The sequence below is a fragment of the Prionailurus bengalensis genome, chromosome A3, assembly GCF_016509475.1.
Source record: "Prionailurus bengalensis isolate Pbe53 chromosome A3, Fcat_Pben_1.1_paternal_pri, whole genome shotgun sequence".
Lineage (NCBI taxonomy): Eukaryota > Metazoa > Chordata > Mammalia > Carnivora > Felidae > Prionailurus > Prionailurus bengalensis.
Genome location: NC_057354.1, coordinates 99,632,835 through 99,648,088, shown reverse-complemented (window position 1 = coordinate 99,648,088; position 15,254 = coordinate 99,632,835). Strand labels below are relative to the sequence as shown.

Genomic DNA, 15,254 nt, shown 5'->3' with positions numbered 1-15,254 from the left:
AATATGTAGAAAAAAGCTCAAATATGTCTTTCAACTGACTATTATAACTTTGTTTACACCTGCATGAAGGTATTTAAACAGCTGCTAGACAGACACATATACCAGGAATGCATTGTAGAGTATGTTGTAGACTGTAAGGAATTTAAACATTGAGTAGAAGAATTAACTATAGGTTTTTTGATATTCCTTGCAACTTAGAGATTCTATGAATCTATTCACAATCATTACTTGCCTGAAAAATTAACTTGAAAATCAAATGATCATTTTATAGAAAATTTAGAGTTTTTTATTTGCAAAGCATCTATATAACAATTTCATTTTCATAGCTATATAGCATTGAGGAAACCTTTCGTACCATTGTCAAATTAACTCCATCTTTCCCAAATATCAAAGACTCCAATAAGCAACAGAGTGTAGTAACTTTGCTGATGTCCACTTGTGGGATTGCTTGGCTGCATTTTTTATTGACAAAATATAAACCATCATCAACATAACGTCGGAAAAGGTTCAATATGTATTCTTGGGTTTCTTCATTTAGCTGAAAATCATAAAAACAAATGTTTCAGTAAGACTCGATGAAATATATAATTAAGTTTAGAAATGGGTTAGTTTAAATCTGTGTATTGTAATATATTCTGTGACTTTTAATATTTATTATTTATTTATTTTTAAAAGTTTATTTGTTTTGAGAGAGAGAGAGAGCATGAGCCTGTGATTGAGTGTGTGAGTGGGGAAGGGGCAGAGATAGAGGGAGAGAGAAAATCCCAAGCAGGCTCGATGCTGTCACTGGGTAGCCTGACTTGGGGCTTGATGCAGGGCTCAGTCTCACAAACCAGGAGATCATGATCAGAGCCATCTGAAATCAAGATTCGGACACTTAACTGACTGAGCTACCCAGGCACCCCTATTCTGTGACTTTAGGTTAAAGGGTATAAACATAACAAGATATGAAACAAATTGAAATTTTAAGAAAACCTTCTATAATTTGGAAGAGACATGGGGGAGATTCTGGGTAGTGGACAATATCCTACATCTTGATCTGGTAATGAGTACACAGGTGTTTTTTTTATAGTCATTTGTTAATTGCCAACATAGATTTCAAGCAGCCTTATAATTAGGAACAATAAAAAACAAGAAGCAAAAAACAGCAATTTAAATATCTACAAAAAGAGAGGGAATAATTCCCAAAGATTTGAAAAGAATGCAATCCCTCTCACCATTCCTATTCAACATTGTACTATAAGTCTTAGCTAATGCAGTAGGACAATACAAAGAATAAAGAGTACACAGATTGAGAAGGAAGAAAAAAAAAGTCTTTGTTCACAGATGACTGGTCTATGTAGACAATACCAAAGAATTGACCAAAAACTCCTGGAACTAACAAGCTGTTATAGCAAGGTTGCAGGATACAGGGTTAACATACGAAAGTCAATTGCTTTCCTATATACCAGCAATAAATGAGTAGAATTTGAAATAGAAAATATAACACCATTTATATTAGCACAAAAAATGAAATACTCAGGTATAATTCTAACAAACTATGTACAAGAGCTAAATAAGGAAAACTACAAGGCTCTGATGAAAGAAACCAGAGATGATCTAAGTAAATGGAAAGATATTCAATGTGTATGGATAGGAAGATCCAGTATTATTTAGAAGTCAGCACTCCCTAACTTGATCTATAGGTTCAATGTAGTTTGAATCAAAATACCAGCAAGTTAATTTGTGTATATGCACAAATTGATTATAAAGTTTATATGGAGAGGCAAAATACCCAAAATAGCAAAATGTTAAAGAATAAAGTTGGAAGAATGACACTATCTAACTTCAAGACTTACTATAAAGCTACAGTAATTAAGACAGCATGGTATTGGCAAAAGCATAGACACATAGATCAATGAAACAGAACAGAGAATCCAGAGATAGACCCATACAAATACAGTCAGCTGATCTATGACAAAGAAACAAAGGCAATCCATTGGAGAAGGTGCACCTCTGTTTCATTTTCATTCATTTTCAACAAATGGTACTGGAAAAACTGGACATCCATATGCAAAAAAAAATATGAACGCAGACACTGATATTACACCTTTCACAAAAATTAACTCAGAATGGATCACAGACCTAAATGTAAAAAGCAAAACTAAAAAAAGTTCTGGAAGATAACAGATGAGAAAATCTAGGTGACCTTAGGTTTGGAAATGGTTTTCAGATTCAATGCCAAAAGCACAATCAATGAAAGAAAATTTGCTAAGTTAATTTTAAAATTAAAAACTTGTGTTCTGTGAAAGGTTATTAAGAGAATGAAAAGACAAGCCAAGCTGGGAGACAATTTTTACAAAACACATAACTGACAAAGAACTTGTATCCAAAAAATTACAAAGAACTCGTGACACTCAAAAATAGGAAACAACCCAATAAAAAATGAGCAGGATTTGAACAGGCACCTTACCAAAGCAGATATACAGATGGCAAATAAGCATATGAAAAGGCATTCATGATCACATGAAATGCACATTAATGCATGTTAAAACAAGGAGACATACTTATTAGAATAGCAAAAATCGAAAACATCAACAACACTAACTGCTGGTGAGGATGTGCAGCAAGAATTCTCATTCATTGCTGGTGGGAATGCAAAATGGTACAGCAATTTGGAAGACAAACTGGCAGTTTCTTACAAAGCTAAATAAAATTTTACCATATGATCCAGCAATCACACTCCTAGGTATTTTACCCAAATGAGTTGAAAACTTAAGTCTATATAAAAACTTGCACATGGGTGTGTCCAGGAGCTTTCTTCATAATTGCCAAAACCTGGAAGCAATCAAAATGTCTTCAGTAGTTGAATGGATAAACTTGGTAAATCCACATAATGGAAAATATTCCATTCAGAACCATTCCATTCAGACCCAAAAAGAAATGAGCTATCAAGTCACAGAAAGACATGGAAAAAACTTAAATGCAAATTATTAAGTGAAAGAAGCCAATTTGAAAAAACCACATACTATATGATCCCAATGACATCATATTGGAAAAGGCAAAATATGGAGCAGTAGGGAGGGGGTATGGATGGATAAATATGTGGAGCACAGGTTTTAAGTCAGTGGAACTATTATGTATAATACTATAAGGGTGGATACATGACATTACGCATTCATCAAAACCCACACAATTGTACAACACATTTGTAGAACACATTCATACATGAATCCTAATGTGAACTATGCACTTTAGTTAATAATAATGTATCAATATTGTTTCATCAGTTTTGACAAATCACTTTCAACAAACGTACCACAGAAATGCAAGATGTTAACAGGAAAAACTGTGTTTGGAGGAGAGGGAATATATCAGGACTCTCTGTACTTTCTGTTAAACTTTTGTATAAACCTAAAAGTACCCTAAATAATACATTCTATTAATTTAAAAAGAAAAGTAAATTTGGGAAGTTTTAAAATCTTACAGTAGTACGTGATACATGCTCAATTCTTTTTTTTTTCAATATATGAAGTTTATTGTCAAATTGGTTTCCATACAACACCAAGTGCTCATCCCAAAAGGTGGCTTCCTCAATACCCATCACCCACCCTCCTCTCCCTCCCACCCCCATCAACCCTTAGTTTGTTCTCAGTTTTTAAGAGTCTCTTATGCTTTGGCTCTCTTCCACTCTAACCTCTTTTTTTTTTTCCTTCCCCTCCCCCATGGGTTTCTGTTACATTTCTCAGGATCCACATAAGAGTGAAACCATATGGTATCTTATGGTTTCACTCTTATGTGGATCCTGAGAAACTTAACATTCTCAATTCTGAAAATTATTTTCTTTAATAATGTACTCTGAAACTAGAACACATCATTGTTAAAATGTTGATGCCTAAGAATGAAAAAACCAATATTTTTCTAATTCATCTTTGGAGAGGATAAGCAGAAAGAAGATGGCTTTCTTGGAGGGGGGGGTGTGGGATGGGGCACAACACTGCAAAAGACCCCTTGTTAAGCTAAGGCAAAGAAAACTCCTATTTTAGAAGGGCGAAGGTGCAGAAGATGATATAGAATTGAATTCTTCCATATAATAACGTAAAAGCTTTCCCTCACTTTGGGTGGAATGTTTCCTCTGAGGTTAAAACACATCTTGGGTCACAGACCTAAGACTAGGTGGGAGGTAAACTGGTTTTCTTTTCTCTCAGCGGTGTTAGGGTCTTCTACAATCTAAATACAATGACAGAGCCTGGACCGAAATGTTCTTTTTCTTCATTGTGATTCCCTCTCACTATCCCCAGCCTTCTGCAAAATCTTTTTTAATGCGGCAGCCTGTTCTGTGTTTGGGGGACTCAAGGAAGCAGTTTGTGCTTGTACTGGAGAGGAACCAACCTGGGGAGGATCCAGGCAGAGTGGGCAGGAATCGGAGCGGCTAGGTAGCCTGGTGGGCTGAGTTTACAAATAATGGGGACAGATTTGGGGAGGATATAAACATTTATGGAAGATCCCAAGAATTCTTAGGGAGAGGCACTAGGTACAATGCTGGAATTCTCTCCACAAAGTACATGAGGTCTTTCTTAACTTACTGAAATTTGGGCAAGCAAGAGCCTCCATCCTGACAGATGGATGTGTTGTGGAGTATCTGGTTGCACTTACTTTTTTAGAAATATTCTTCATCCATGTTTTAACATAAGGCATCCATTTCAGTTCTTCAGGATCCACAAACACCATTCCACATCGACTGACTGTTGCAGGAGAGGCAACTCTTAGGTCTTGCACCTAAAATTGAAGGGAATTGAATACAAAAATAGCTAATATAATACTTCCTTATTTTTCCATTTTCAATGTTAATGAGTCATATGTTTAAAGTTAACACTGAAAGGCTTTATATAGAAGAGAGTGTAATCAGAAACGGAGAAGGAAAGTTAAGTGAAGCATTAGGTGAAAAAAAAACCCACACAAATATAAGAGGATAATGTCAAATCCTTATGGGAATGTATAGGTATTTCTTTTTCCTCCTTTGCTTTCCTCTTTTCTCCATTTTCATTCTTGTATCTCATACCTAGCTGAACATAGGACATAGTAGGCATTCAACCCATGTTTGATGAATGAATACAGGAGTGGTATCTTCAGAATACTTTATAGCCGTCCTTGGTCCACATTCCTTTTCCAATCCCTTCACTAAACATTCACACTGCAGAGGGGTAATTTTTCATAGTAAATGTAACTATTTTTTTTTTTTGCTTAACTTAGAAAGCATTTCAAATCATGTAATGTCATCAATATATACGTTAACTACCACCAAAGGAAAGGAAACAAGTGCTGAGGAAGATAGAATTTATTGCATTTCCATTTATAGACAAACAGGAATATTTGAGAGACTTTGGTTCTCAGGATGCACACTCTACTATAAAAGGACAATTTGATAAGTATGTAAACAATTTAGTACGTGAACAAAACACCATGGGACGCCTTATAGATAGTAAATGAGATATGGGCAAGAAAAAAATTGATGATGGCATACCAGTCTAATAAATGCTTTTGCACCACACTAAGGCATATATATTTACCTCAAAAAGCATGTGGATTTGAGGTGTGAGTTTGATCCTCTCACTGTTAGCCAGGCAAAGCATCTTGTTATCATCCAGCACTGTATTCATATTTTCAATCCAAAGAGCATCCACGGGCCCATCACTGATGATCCATTTATGGTCTTCTGAAGTGTCATTCACAGCTGCTCGGACACTTAGTGCCATCAAACCATCTTTCCACTCCAAGGTTATGTTATTAACTTCACCATATAATTCACCCATTGTAATTGATTTAGGATTAAGAACGTATGTTTTAACCGGTTGGTAAAAGGGATTGTCTAAACCAAGTTTTTGCAAATTCCCTAAAGTTTCTGCTAGTATTTGGTAAACTGTGGTCTTGCCACCTCCTGTCGGCCCGACTAACATAACACCGTGTCTTACCAGCATAGTTTCATAGAACTGTATCACTTTTTTAACCATACATGTCTCAGGCTGAAGATTTTTTCTATTCATGACATCTATAATTGTTGACTGCAATATACCATAATCATGTTCTGGAATTTGGACTCCAGGAAAAAGGTCAGATATAATTCCACTGAAAAAACACAAATAAAATCATTGGTAATTGATATTTCCCAATATTTATTACAATTAATTTATTACAATCATTGATTACAATGAGTCTTATTTTTCTCCTTGATCTTTTCTTCTGAACATGCATAGTAGTAGTCTGTCCTATATGTTATAACAGAATCTAACATTTCTCTGATACTGTGTATGCTTGTTTTTCTTGTACCATAGATCAATGTTCTTAAGTATATTGGGAGCCTTTTGAGGTAAGGAATATCTCTTATGTGTTTGTATTGTTCGTAGTACATTGCATAATACCAAACATATACAAAGTGATTAATTTTTCAGTTTATTAAAAAAATTATATTTAGGGGTGCCTGGGTGGCTTAGTCGGTTAAGCGTCTTACTTCGGTTCAGGTCATGATCTCACGGTTCATAGGTTCAAGCCCTGTGTCTGGCTCTGTGCTGACAGCTGGGAGCCTGGAGTCTGCTTCGGATTCTGTGTCTCCCTCTCTCTCTGCCCCTCCCCCCACTCGTGCTCTGTCTCTTTCTCAAGAATAAACATTTAAAAAATTAAAAATTATATTAATATCTCAACTTTTTCTAAAAGCATTTATGCATGCTTATAACTATATGGATATTCAGAAAAATAAGATAGAAATAAAAACTAATAGTAGGTAAAAAAAAAAAGGGGGGGTGGGGAGTAAAAGAAAAATTAACTGTTTCTGTGGGAAGTACTTAATATGGGATATTTCTATGGGTAAAAAAGAAGCTAAATCCCTACCTCATACTATATACACAAATACATTTGTGACACAGTAAAAACTTTAATATAAAATGACAACAAAAATACTAGATGAAAATACAACAGATATGTTTTGTAATACTGTGGTTAAGAAGGTCTTTCTAAGGAAGACAAGAAATCTACAACTATTATTTTAAAAGTAAGGTGAAAAAATAAAAATAAACAAGCAAAAACCTACAAACTTGTGTGAGATAAAAGGCTTTATATATATAAACTTAAAGAATGATAGACTTAGCGCTGCCTGGGTGGCTCAGTCAGTTAAGTGTCCAACTCTTGATTTTGGCTCAGGCCATGATCTCATGGTTGTGGGATGGAGCCCCAAGTTGGGCTCTGTGCTGGGCATGAAGCCTGCTTAGGATTGTCTTGCTCTTTCCCTCTCTCTCTGCCTTTCTCTCTCTCTCTCAAAAAAATGAATAATAGACAAGTATTTCCAATTTTTATACCAGATAAAGTTTGTGATTTCCTACAAATCAATAAGAAAAAGGACACAACAGAAATATGCTCTAAAAATAATAAATATAAGTGATTAATGAACACAAGAAATAATGCTCAATGGCACTCATAATTAAAGAAATGCATATTAAAGAGGATATAACTTTTGGTCTCTCTCTAGAACATTTAAGAGGCAAAAGGTATAGTCATAAAATCATTTATATAAAGGGGCGTCTGGGTGACTCGGTCAGTTAAGTGTCCAACTATTATTTATTTCAGCTCAGGTCATGATCTCATGGTTTGTGAGTTCAAGCCCCGCATCAGGCTCGGTGCTGACAGCGTGAAGACTGCTTGGGATTCTCTCTCTTTCTCTCTCTGACGCTCTCTCGCTTGTGCTCGCCCTCAAAACAAATAAATAAAACTTAAAAAAATAAATAAGCAAGAGAGAAATCTTTAAAAAATAAAATCATTTATATAAATATAAATGTCTTTGGACATCTTTTTTTTTTTTAATTTTTTTTTTCAACGTTTATTTATTTTTGGGACAGAGAGAGACAGAGCATGAACGGGGGAGGGGCAGAGAGAGAGGGAGTCACAGAATCGGAAACAGGCTCCAGGCTCTGAGCCATCAGCCCAGAGCCCGACGCGGGGCTCGAACTCACGGACCGTGAGATCGTGACCTGGCTGAAGTCGGACGCTTAACCGACTGCGCCACCCAGGCGCCCCAGGACATCTTAATAGAATCTATCTAAATTAAAAATGCCCATGCTCTATAAAACCTAGGAAACTTACTAAAACTCATTTATAGAAGTATCACACATGTGCAAAGATAAATGCATAGGAATTTTCATCATTGTGTTCTGTCAAAAGGGAGTAGACATGTGTTCCGGAAATCAGAAGATCTGACAGAGGACAAAAGCCAAGAGAACTCCAGCATAGTCATAAACAGACATCCCAGGATGACCAGTGCTCACCAGGGCAATGGGCAGGTAGTCCAGATTAGAGCAGGAGGACAGGGGCTCCAAAGAGACACATTTGATAGAATGTTTTATATAATTGAAGAGGTTTTTTTTTTTTAATTTTTTTGTTAAAATTTTTTTTAATGTTTATTTTTGAGAGGGGGGGCACAAGGGGGAAGGGGCAGAGAGAGAGGAAGACACAGAATCTGTAGCAGGATCCAGGCTCTGAGCTGTCAGCACAGAGCCCGATGCAGGGTTCAAACCCATGAACCGTGAGCTCATGACCTGAGCTGATGTCGGATGCTTAACTGACTGAGCCACCCAGGAGCCCCAGAAGGGGCTCCTTGTTTTGTTTTTAAGGAGATTTACACATACCCTGGGAGAATTTGAAAATAAATTATTGATAGATTTATACAAAAGTAGGTAAAAGATTAAAAAAATAAAAACTAAGGCAATTATTAACAAATGCAGGGATAAGAAAAAAAAACCAAGAGAAACATAGCTCAGCTGTGGATACTATTTATATAGCTATAATTAATTTTCGAAACCCCGAGGGCACCTGGGTGGCTCAGTCGGCTGAGTGTCTGATTCCTGTTTTTGGCTCAGGTCATGATCCCAGGGTCATGGATCAAGCCCTGTGTTGGGCTCCACGCTGAGCAGGGAGCCTGCGTAAGATTCTCTCTCTCTCCCTCTGCCCCTCTCCCACTTCTATTTTCTGTCTAAAAAAATTTTTTTTAATTATGGAAACCCTGGACATTTAGCTCAAGTTAGACTGCAATATAACTATGGATAGGATGGGTAGAGGGAAAGAGGTACATGCGCATATCCTCATCTCCCATTTACCAACTTTATAGATCATACCTAAAACTGAAAAACCAAGAAATAGCATAAACACGGTACTAAAAAATATGGGGAAATAACATAACAAGCAAACAAACAAAACAATTGAAAAATGATTGCCTTTGGGAAGTGGGAGTTGGTGAAGGGCACAGAACTATTGTTTCTCATGAGACTAATTTATGACGCTTAAAAATCTTTTTATGTTTATTTTTTTGAGAGAGAACAGAGGAGAGAGAGAGAGAGAGAGAGAGAGAGAGAGCGCGAGCGAGCACAAGCAGGGGAGGGGCAGAGAGGAGAGACAGAATCCCAAGCAGGGTTCGCACCATCAGAGCAGAGCCCAATGTGGGGCTCAAACACACAAACCATGGGATCATGACCTGAGCTGAGATCAAGAATCAGGTGCTCAACTGACTGCACCCCCCAGGCACCGCTGTGATGCTTTTTAAAACTACATACACATATGGCTTGGATAAACATAAAATTTAATAGTAAAAGTAGAAATAGATAAAAGTTCAATCACATTTTATATTAAGCCCCGAGTCTTATGTTTTGGGGTCAAGAGTTTTTCTTAGGTCAGGAATTTGTAACCGAATGCTAATTTGTATAACATATAGCCCAGTGACCAGTATTTTGAAAAAATAAAAATAAAAAAGATTGGGTTGATGCTTAAACTTTACTATCTTTATTTTAAATTAGTATTTTTTAAACTGCAATAAATATCTCTAGAAAAGATGAGAAAGTTATTACCTTGTTAGAGACAGACATAACTGAAGAGAAGACTATCCTTTACCTCTACACAGCAGCTATGTTTTATCCTGTAACATCTAGAAACTTACCTGAACAGAATAGCATCATCTGTTAGGAATTTTGGCAAGTTGGAGTCTCGTAAAGCTCTTATCAATACCACATCTTCACTTAAGTGTGGATTCTCCCTTTTTAAGGACCTAAATTAAAGGAATAATTCAGATGATGTTTGTGGGAACCTAATACTGAGCATGATTTTCCAAACCTGTGGGTCAGGGATTCCCCTTGCAAAAAGCTGTGGAGGGCACCCCCCTGTGGATTCCTGCTGGAAAGAGAGGATCATTTTTCCTTGCATGGCCAGCATCCACATCCATCAGAGAGCAAGGACAGGTCAGGAACTGGCTACACAGCCTGGAGAATGAGAAGGTATTTTTTCAACTTCCCCCCATCAATCCAGACTTTATCCAACCTGAATTTATAGTTCCCTGAATGCATCATAATGATTCACAGCCCTATGACTTTCTTTTCTCTCAGCCCAGAAGGTCCTGCTTTGCTCTTTTGACACCCCTTATTTCTCCTTCAAACCCCAGCCCAGTTACTCTCATCCTCCAGATAGTTCCTCCATCACCCTCCACAGTGAACCTCGGGCATGGCCCTATGGTTGCCCCATTCATGTATCCTAGATGACTGCTCCTGTGTCTGTCTCACCCACTGGTCTGTAGTTGTATTCTTGGGAGTGCACAAGTATCTGAACTCCTTAGTGTCCTTGGTCTTTACATGGCACTCCTGTAAAGGGGAGAAATACTGTATCTGGGAGGTTGAAAGAAAGAACAGAGAAGGGCAAGGAGACGTGCGTAGAGCCCAGGGATACAGGGGCCAGGCAGAAAAGGCCCTGGATGTGTGGAGCCTGAGCCAGTGAGTCTAAAAAGAAGAGACAGATTCCCTCAGAGACTCTGGATAAAGTAGGAGTTTCAGAGGTAGGAGCCTCAAGAGGTTATAAAGGGAGAAGCTGGGGCCTGAAAAGAAGAAACCAGAAAGTTGCTTTACTAGAAACTACAAAGAAGCTCAGTCATGGATCATACTGTAAAGGCAGAGGCAGAGGCTAGGTAGGATATAAGCCTGGAAGAAGGGCAGAAAAATGAAACCAAACTTCCTCTCAGAGCTTTAGGCTTTGTCAGGTGACACATATAACTTAAATTACTGTATATGCATAACAAATGGTACCTTTTAAGTCTAGTCATCCTACCTCATAGTGGTAAAGGCTTCTGTACTCTAAAAACAAATGTATGTGATGAGTTCAGGGGAAATGAAAGATAGTGGAAGCCTCATCGAGACTCAGGTTCAGTGTGGGGCCAACCAGAACTGTCAGGAGATGAGAAGATGCCTCCTTTGACTGTGGCATGGGAGTCAAGGTAAAATGATGACAGCGGCTGCTAACATTTACCAATCACTCTCTACGTTGCTTTAAGAGCCGTCTGTGAATTAGTCATTTAATGCTTTGATTACATGGTTTGGAATTTCACTCTTGACCACTTTGGTTTCTTACCCAGCCATGACCAGTACAGACTTCACAGCTCTCATGCCAAAGTCGTAGTGATCCTGCTGAGAGAGCTGTTCACTGCAAAGCTTATACATCTGAGTCATTTTTCTGGCTAATATTTTACTGGATTCAAATCCTTCAGAATATAGAATTACCTAGAATAGAAAAGAACAATGCAATACTTCTTATATTGTGTGGAGAGCAGTAGATTAGCATAATACCAATGTGTTCAAAATCTACTTTAGGCATTATACCTCTCCAAGTTGTTATATCGTTTAACAAAGAAATGTGATGATTGAAGGAAATGGGTTTTCTGTGTTACAGGAAGGCAGAAGGTGGGAAATCCTACAGGGATGCCGGGGCACTGATTTTGCTTTCCTTCTATGGATGAAGATGTGGTTGGTGACATTTGGTTCAAGAGGCAGCAGAACCCACTGCTTGAAAATGCTCACATCATGGAGGTTGGATGGTGTTGTAAGTCCTGAATACAAAGGCAAGACTTGAGTTTCTCTGGTCTGACAGGAACTCTACCCTGTAGACAGAATCAGTGATAGCTGTGTTCTCCCTTTAGGCTCCCTGAATATCAAGGGAAGCTATGCAGATTTGCAGCCTCTCCTCTGTGATAGGAGGCTACCTTGCTTCTGACAAGTTTCTGCATTCTTGGTTAAAGAAACTGGATGACGACAGTCTAGGGGAGTGTGGACCCTTTCTCCAATCCATAACCTACTCAAATCACTGTGGTTGGCTTCAGAATCGGGATTTGAAAAGATGTAGACATTTGTTTCTTTATTTTTAATTTTTATAACATTTATTTATTTTTGAGAGAAAGATAGAGACAGCATATGAGCAGGGGAGGGGCAGAGAGACAGGAAGACACAGAATCCAAAACAGGTTCCAGGCTCTGAGCTGTCAGCAGAGCCCGACGCGAGGCTGGGACTCATGAACCATGAGATCATGACCTGAGCTGAAGTCGGACGCTTAACTGACTGAGCCACCCAGTCGCCCCATGAAATGATGTAGACATTTCTTACTGGTGTCGGTTTTGCTAATTGCTCTATCACTGTAAATTAGCATAGTACTCTGCACATTGCAGGTAATTAAAAATATTTATTGTGGACATACCCTGATTCATTAAAATCTGTAGCAACAGTAGTAATAGCACTCAGAAGACTGGATTTTTAAATTTCTCCAGTTGATTATTGAGTAATAGAACAACAGGACAAAGAATGAGATGTGAACAAAATTTTGGACTGAGTTCTAAACCTGGTTTTCTTCCTGCCAGCTCTGGACAACGAGCAAGTCATTTATTGTCCCTGTCTATACATGGTCTAAAGGGAAGATAGCACCTGCATTAACTACCCACCATCTCACCATACCCACAGGGGGTGCTGGAAAACCCATGAGATTCTGTAAGCATTATACTGGGAAAAGTTATAGGGTCTGGTATGCTCTATTCTATTCTTAGGTAATTACTTTTACTTTATATAGAAGAATACTTTAAACTAGCTGTTAGTAAAGGAATTTATTAGCCACAGGAGTAATCTGTGCTTTGTGAGAAATTCCATTCTTTTTTTTTTAATTAAAAAAATTTTTAATGTTTATTTATTTTTGAGGGAGAGAGACAGAGTGCGAGCAAGGGAGGGTCAGAGAGAAAGGGAGACACAGAATCCAAAGCAGGCTCCAGCCTCTGAGCTGTCAGCACAGAGCCTGATGCAAGGCCTGAACTCACAAACTGTGAGATTATGACCTGAGCTGAAGTGGGATGCTTAACAGACTGAGCCACCCAGGCACCCCAAGAAATTCTATTCTAAAGCCAGAGACTGCATCAGATTCCACAGGTTAAGGGCTCAGTCCTATAAGAATGCCTCCCATCCTCCACTTCAGATGCTAGTCTCAAGTCCAAGGTGTTATCTGTACTTCTGATTGACTGTTTACAGATTGGAAGTTCCAACGACCTCCTGCTTAGGTACTTTTAATTTGCTAGAGCAGCTCACAGAACTCAGGAAAACATTTACTAGTTTATTCAAGATAAAGGATATGAATCAATAGACAGATGGGAGAGATGCATAGGGTAGGGTATGGAGTCTGGGCTCAGAGTTTCCATGCCCTGTCCAGGTGCACCCCTCTTTCCAATCTCCACGTGTTCACCAACCCACAAGCTCTGTGAACCCAGTCCTTTTGGGTCTTTATAGAGGCTTCATTACATAGTCATGATTAACTAAGTCAATGGCCTTTGGCTGATCCAACCTCCAGCTCCTCTCTCCTCCCCAGAGGGCAGGGCATGGGACCTGAAGTTCCAACCCTGTAATCATAGGGTTAGTTGCCTGGTAACCAGCCCCCATCCTTAGGTTGCCTAAGGGCTTTCAAAAGTCACTTCATTAACATAAAAAAAATATACTAGAGGGGCGCCTGGGTGGCGCAGTCAGTTAAGCGTCGACTTCAGCCAGGTCACAATCTCGCAGTCCGTGAGTTCGAGCCCCGCGTCAGGCTCTGGGCTGATGGCTCGGGCCTGGAGCCTGTTTCCGATTCTGTGTCTCCCTCTCTCTCTGCCCCTCCCCCGTTCATGCTCTGTCTCTCTCTGTCCCCAAAATAAATAAATGTTGAAAAAAAAATTAAAAAAAAAATATATACTAGAAAACCCCTTATCACAGGAAATTCCAAGGCTTATAGGAGCTGTGGATGAAGCCAGGAGCTGGCAGGAGCCAGAAACCATGGATATTAGCCATTTGAATGACTAAAGAAACATTTCTTATAAATCACAATATCACAATAGTATTTTTATAATGAATCCAGACATTTTAGTTCTTAGACATTAACTGATAAGCTCCAATGAACTGGTTAAATTCATTGATTCATTCCAGTTTTAGGGGTCTACTATATTCCAGATACCATTGTGGGATATAGCAGTTACACACACACACACACACACACACACACACTAGGTGATAACAATCATACCTACATTTCAGAGCAAACAATAATGTGTAACTTTTGCCAGGGTGCAACCATAAAGGAAACTTTCTACCTCAATAGAATCAAAGGGCAAATAAAACATGATTGATTTTTTTCTGCTTTATAATGTGAAGCTCACCTCTGCAATCAAAGCATAATTTGGAACCATCATTGCAAAGGGTCTAAACAGGGCCTTCAAATTATCTGGCAATTCAGTTCTGCCTGCGTATCCAGGATTCATTGTGATAAAAGCTGCACAAGTCATAACCAACTTTATTTCCCGGCCCTCAAACATGAATCTAGATAGCTTTTAAAGAGAAGAGAAAATATAAGTGAATACTTCTCCAGACATTTGGAAATTCTTTCACATAAATACCACTTGAGTACAAAACTTGTGTATGGGACATTCAAGCAAAGACTACTAGCCCAGGGAATCCTGCTGTTGGACAAGAGGGAATGTTTCTCTCCTGATCCTATCCTACCCTCTCCCAATTTCTTCTGGGCTCAGTATTCTGCCTCCCTGTCCTTGCTTTGCCCAAATGGTCCTTCCTTTCCTCTTTTGCTGAGACTTCCCAATTCAGGTTAGATTTCATGGCTCTTAAACCTTCTCCACCCCTACTGTCTGGTATTCCCCCAGAAACTCTAATGGGATCTTAGTCCTTGGGTGTTTGAGGCCCCACTGATACTACTGGCACCGCCCCTTCACATTTACTCAAGGCCAAACACCTGTTGAGCATCTGCTGCAGGTGAGGCGAGGGGTTAGGTATGGAGGTGGAGAGTCAAAGACTCACTCCTGAGCCCTAGAGAAGCTCCCAGGCCTGTGGTGTGGAGTGCAGATGTGGAAACTGTGACCATGCAGTGTAACAGATGCTATGCTGGAGGTGTGTGCAAAGTCAACAGGA

General features: G+C 38.8%; 1 protein-coding gene across 1 annotated transcript in view; it reads right to left on the bottom strand.

Annotated features, from left to right (window-relative positions):
- Nucleotides 1-15,254, bottom strand: part of DNAH6 (dynein axonemal heavy chain 6) — a 226,041-nt gene that overhangs the window by 117,508 nt on the left and 93,279 nt on the right. The window contains exons 31-36 of the mRNA XM_043603834.1: nucleotides 14,492-14,659; nucleotides 11,407-11,555; nucleotides 9,953-10,060; nucleotides 5,550-6,105; nucleotides 4,636-4,758; nucleotides 356-538 (exon numbers count right to left, since the gene is read on the bottom strand). Coding sequence (XP_043459769.1) covers nucleotides 356-538; nucleotides 4,636-4,758; nucleotides 5,550-6,105; nucleotides 9,953-10,060; nucleotides 11,407-11,555; nucleotides 14,492-14,659 — 1,287 coding nt within the window. The remainder of the gene's footprint in view (nucleotides 1-355; nucleotides 539-4,635; nucleotides 4,759-5,549; nucleotides 6,106-9,952; nucleotides 10,061-11,406; nucleotides 11,556-14,491; nucleotides 14,660-15,254) is intronic.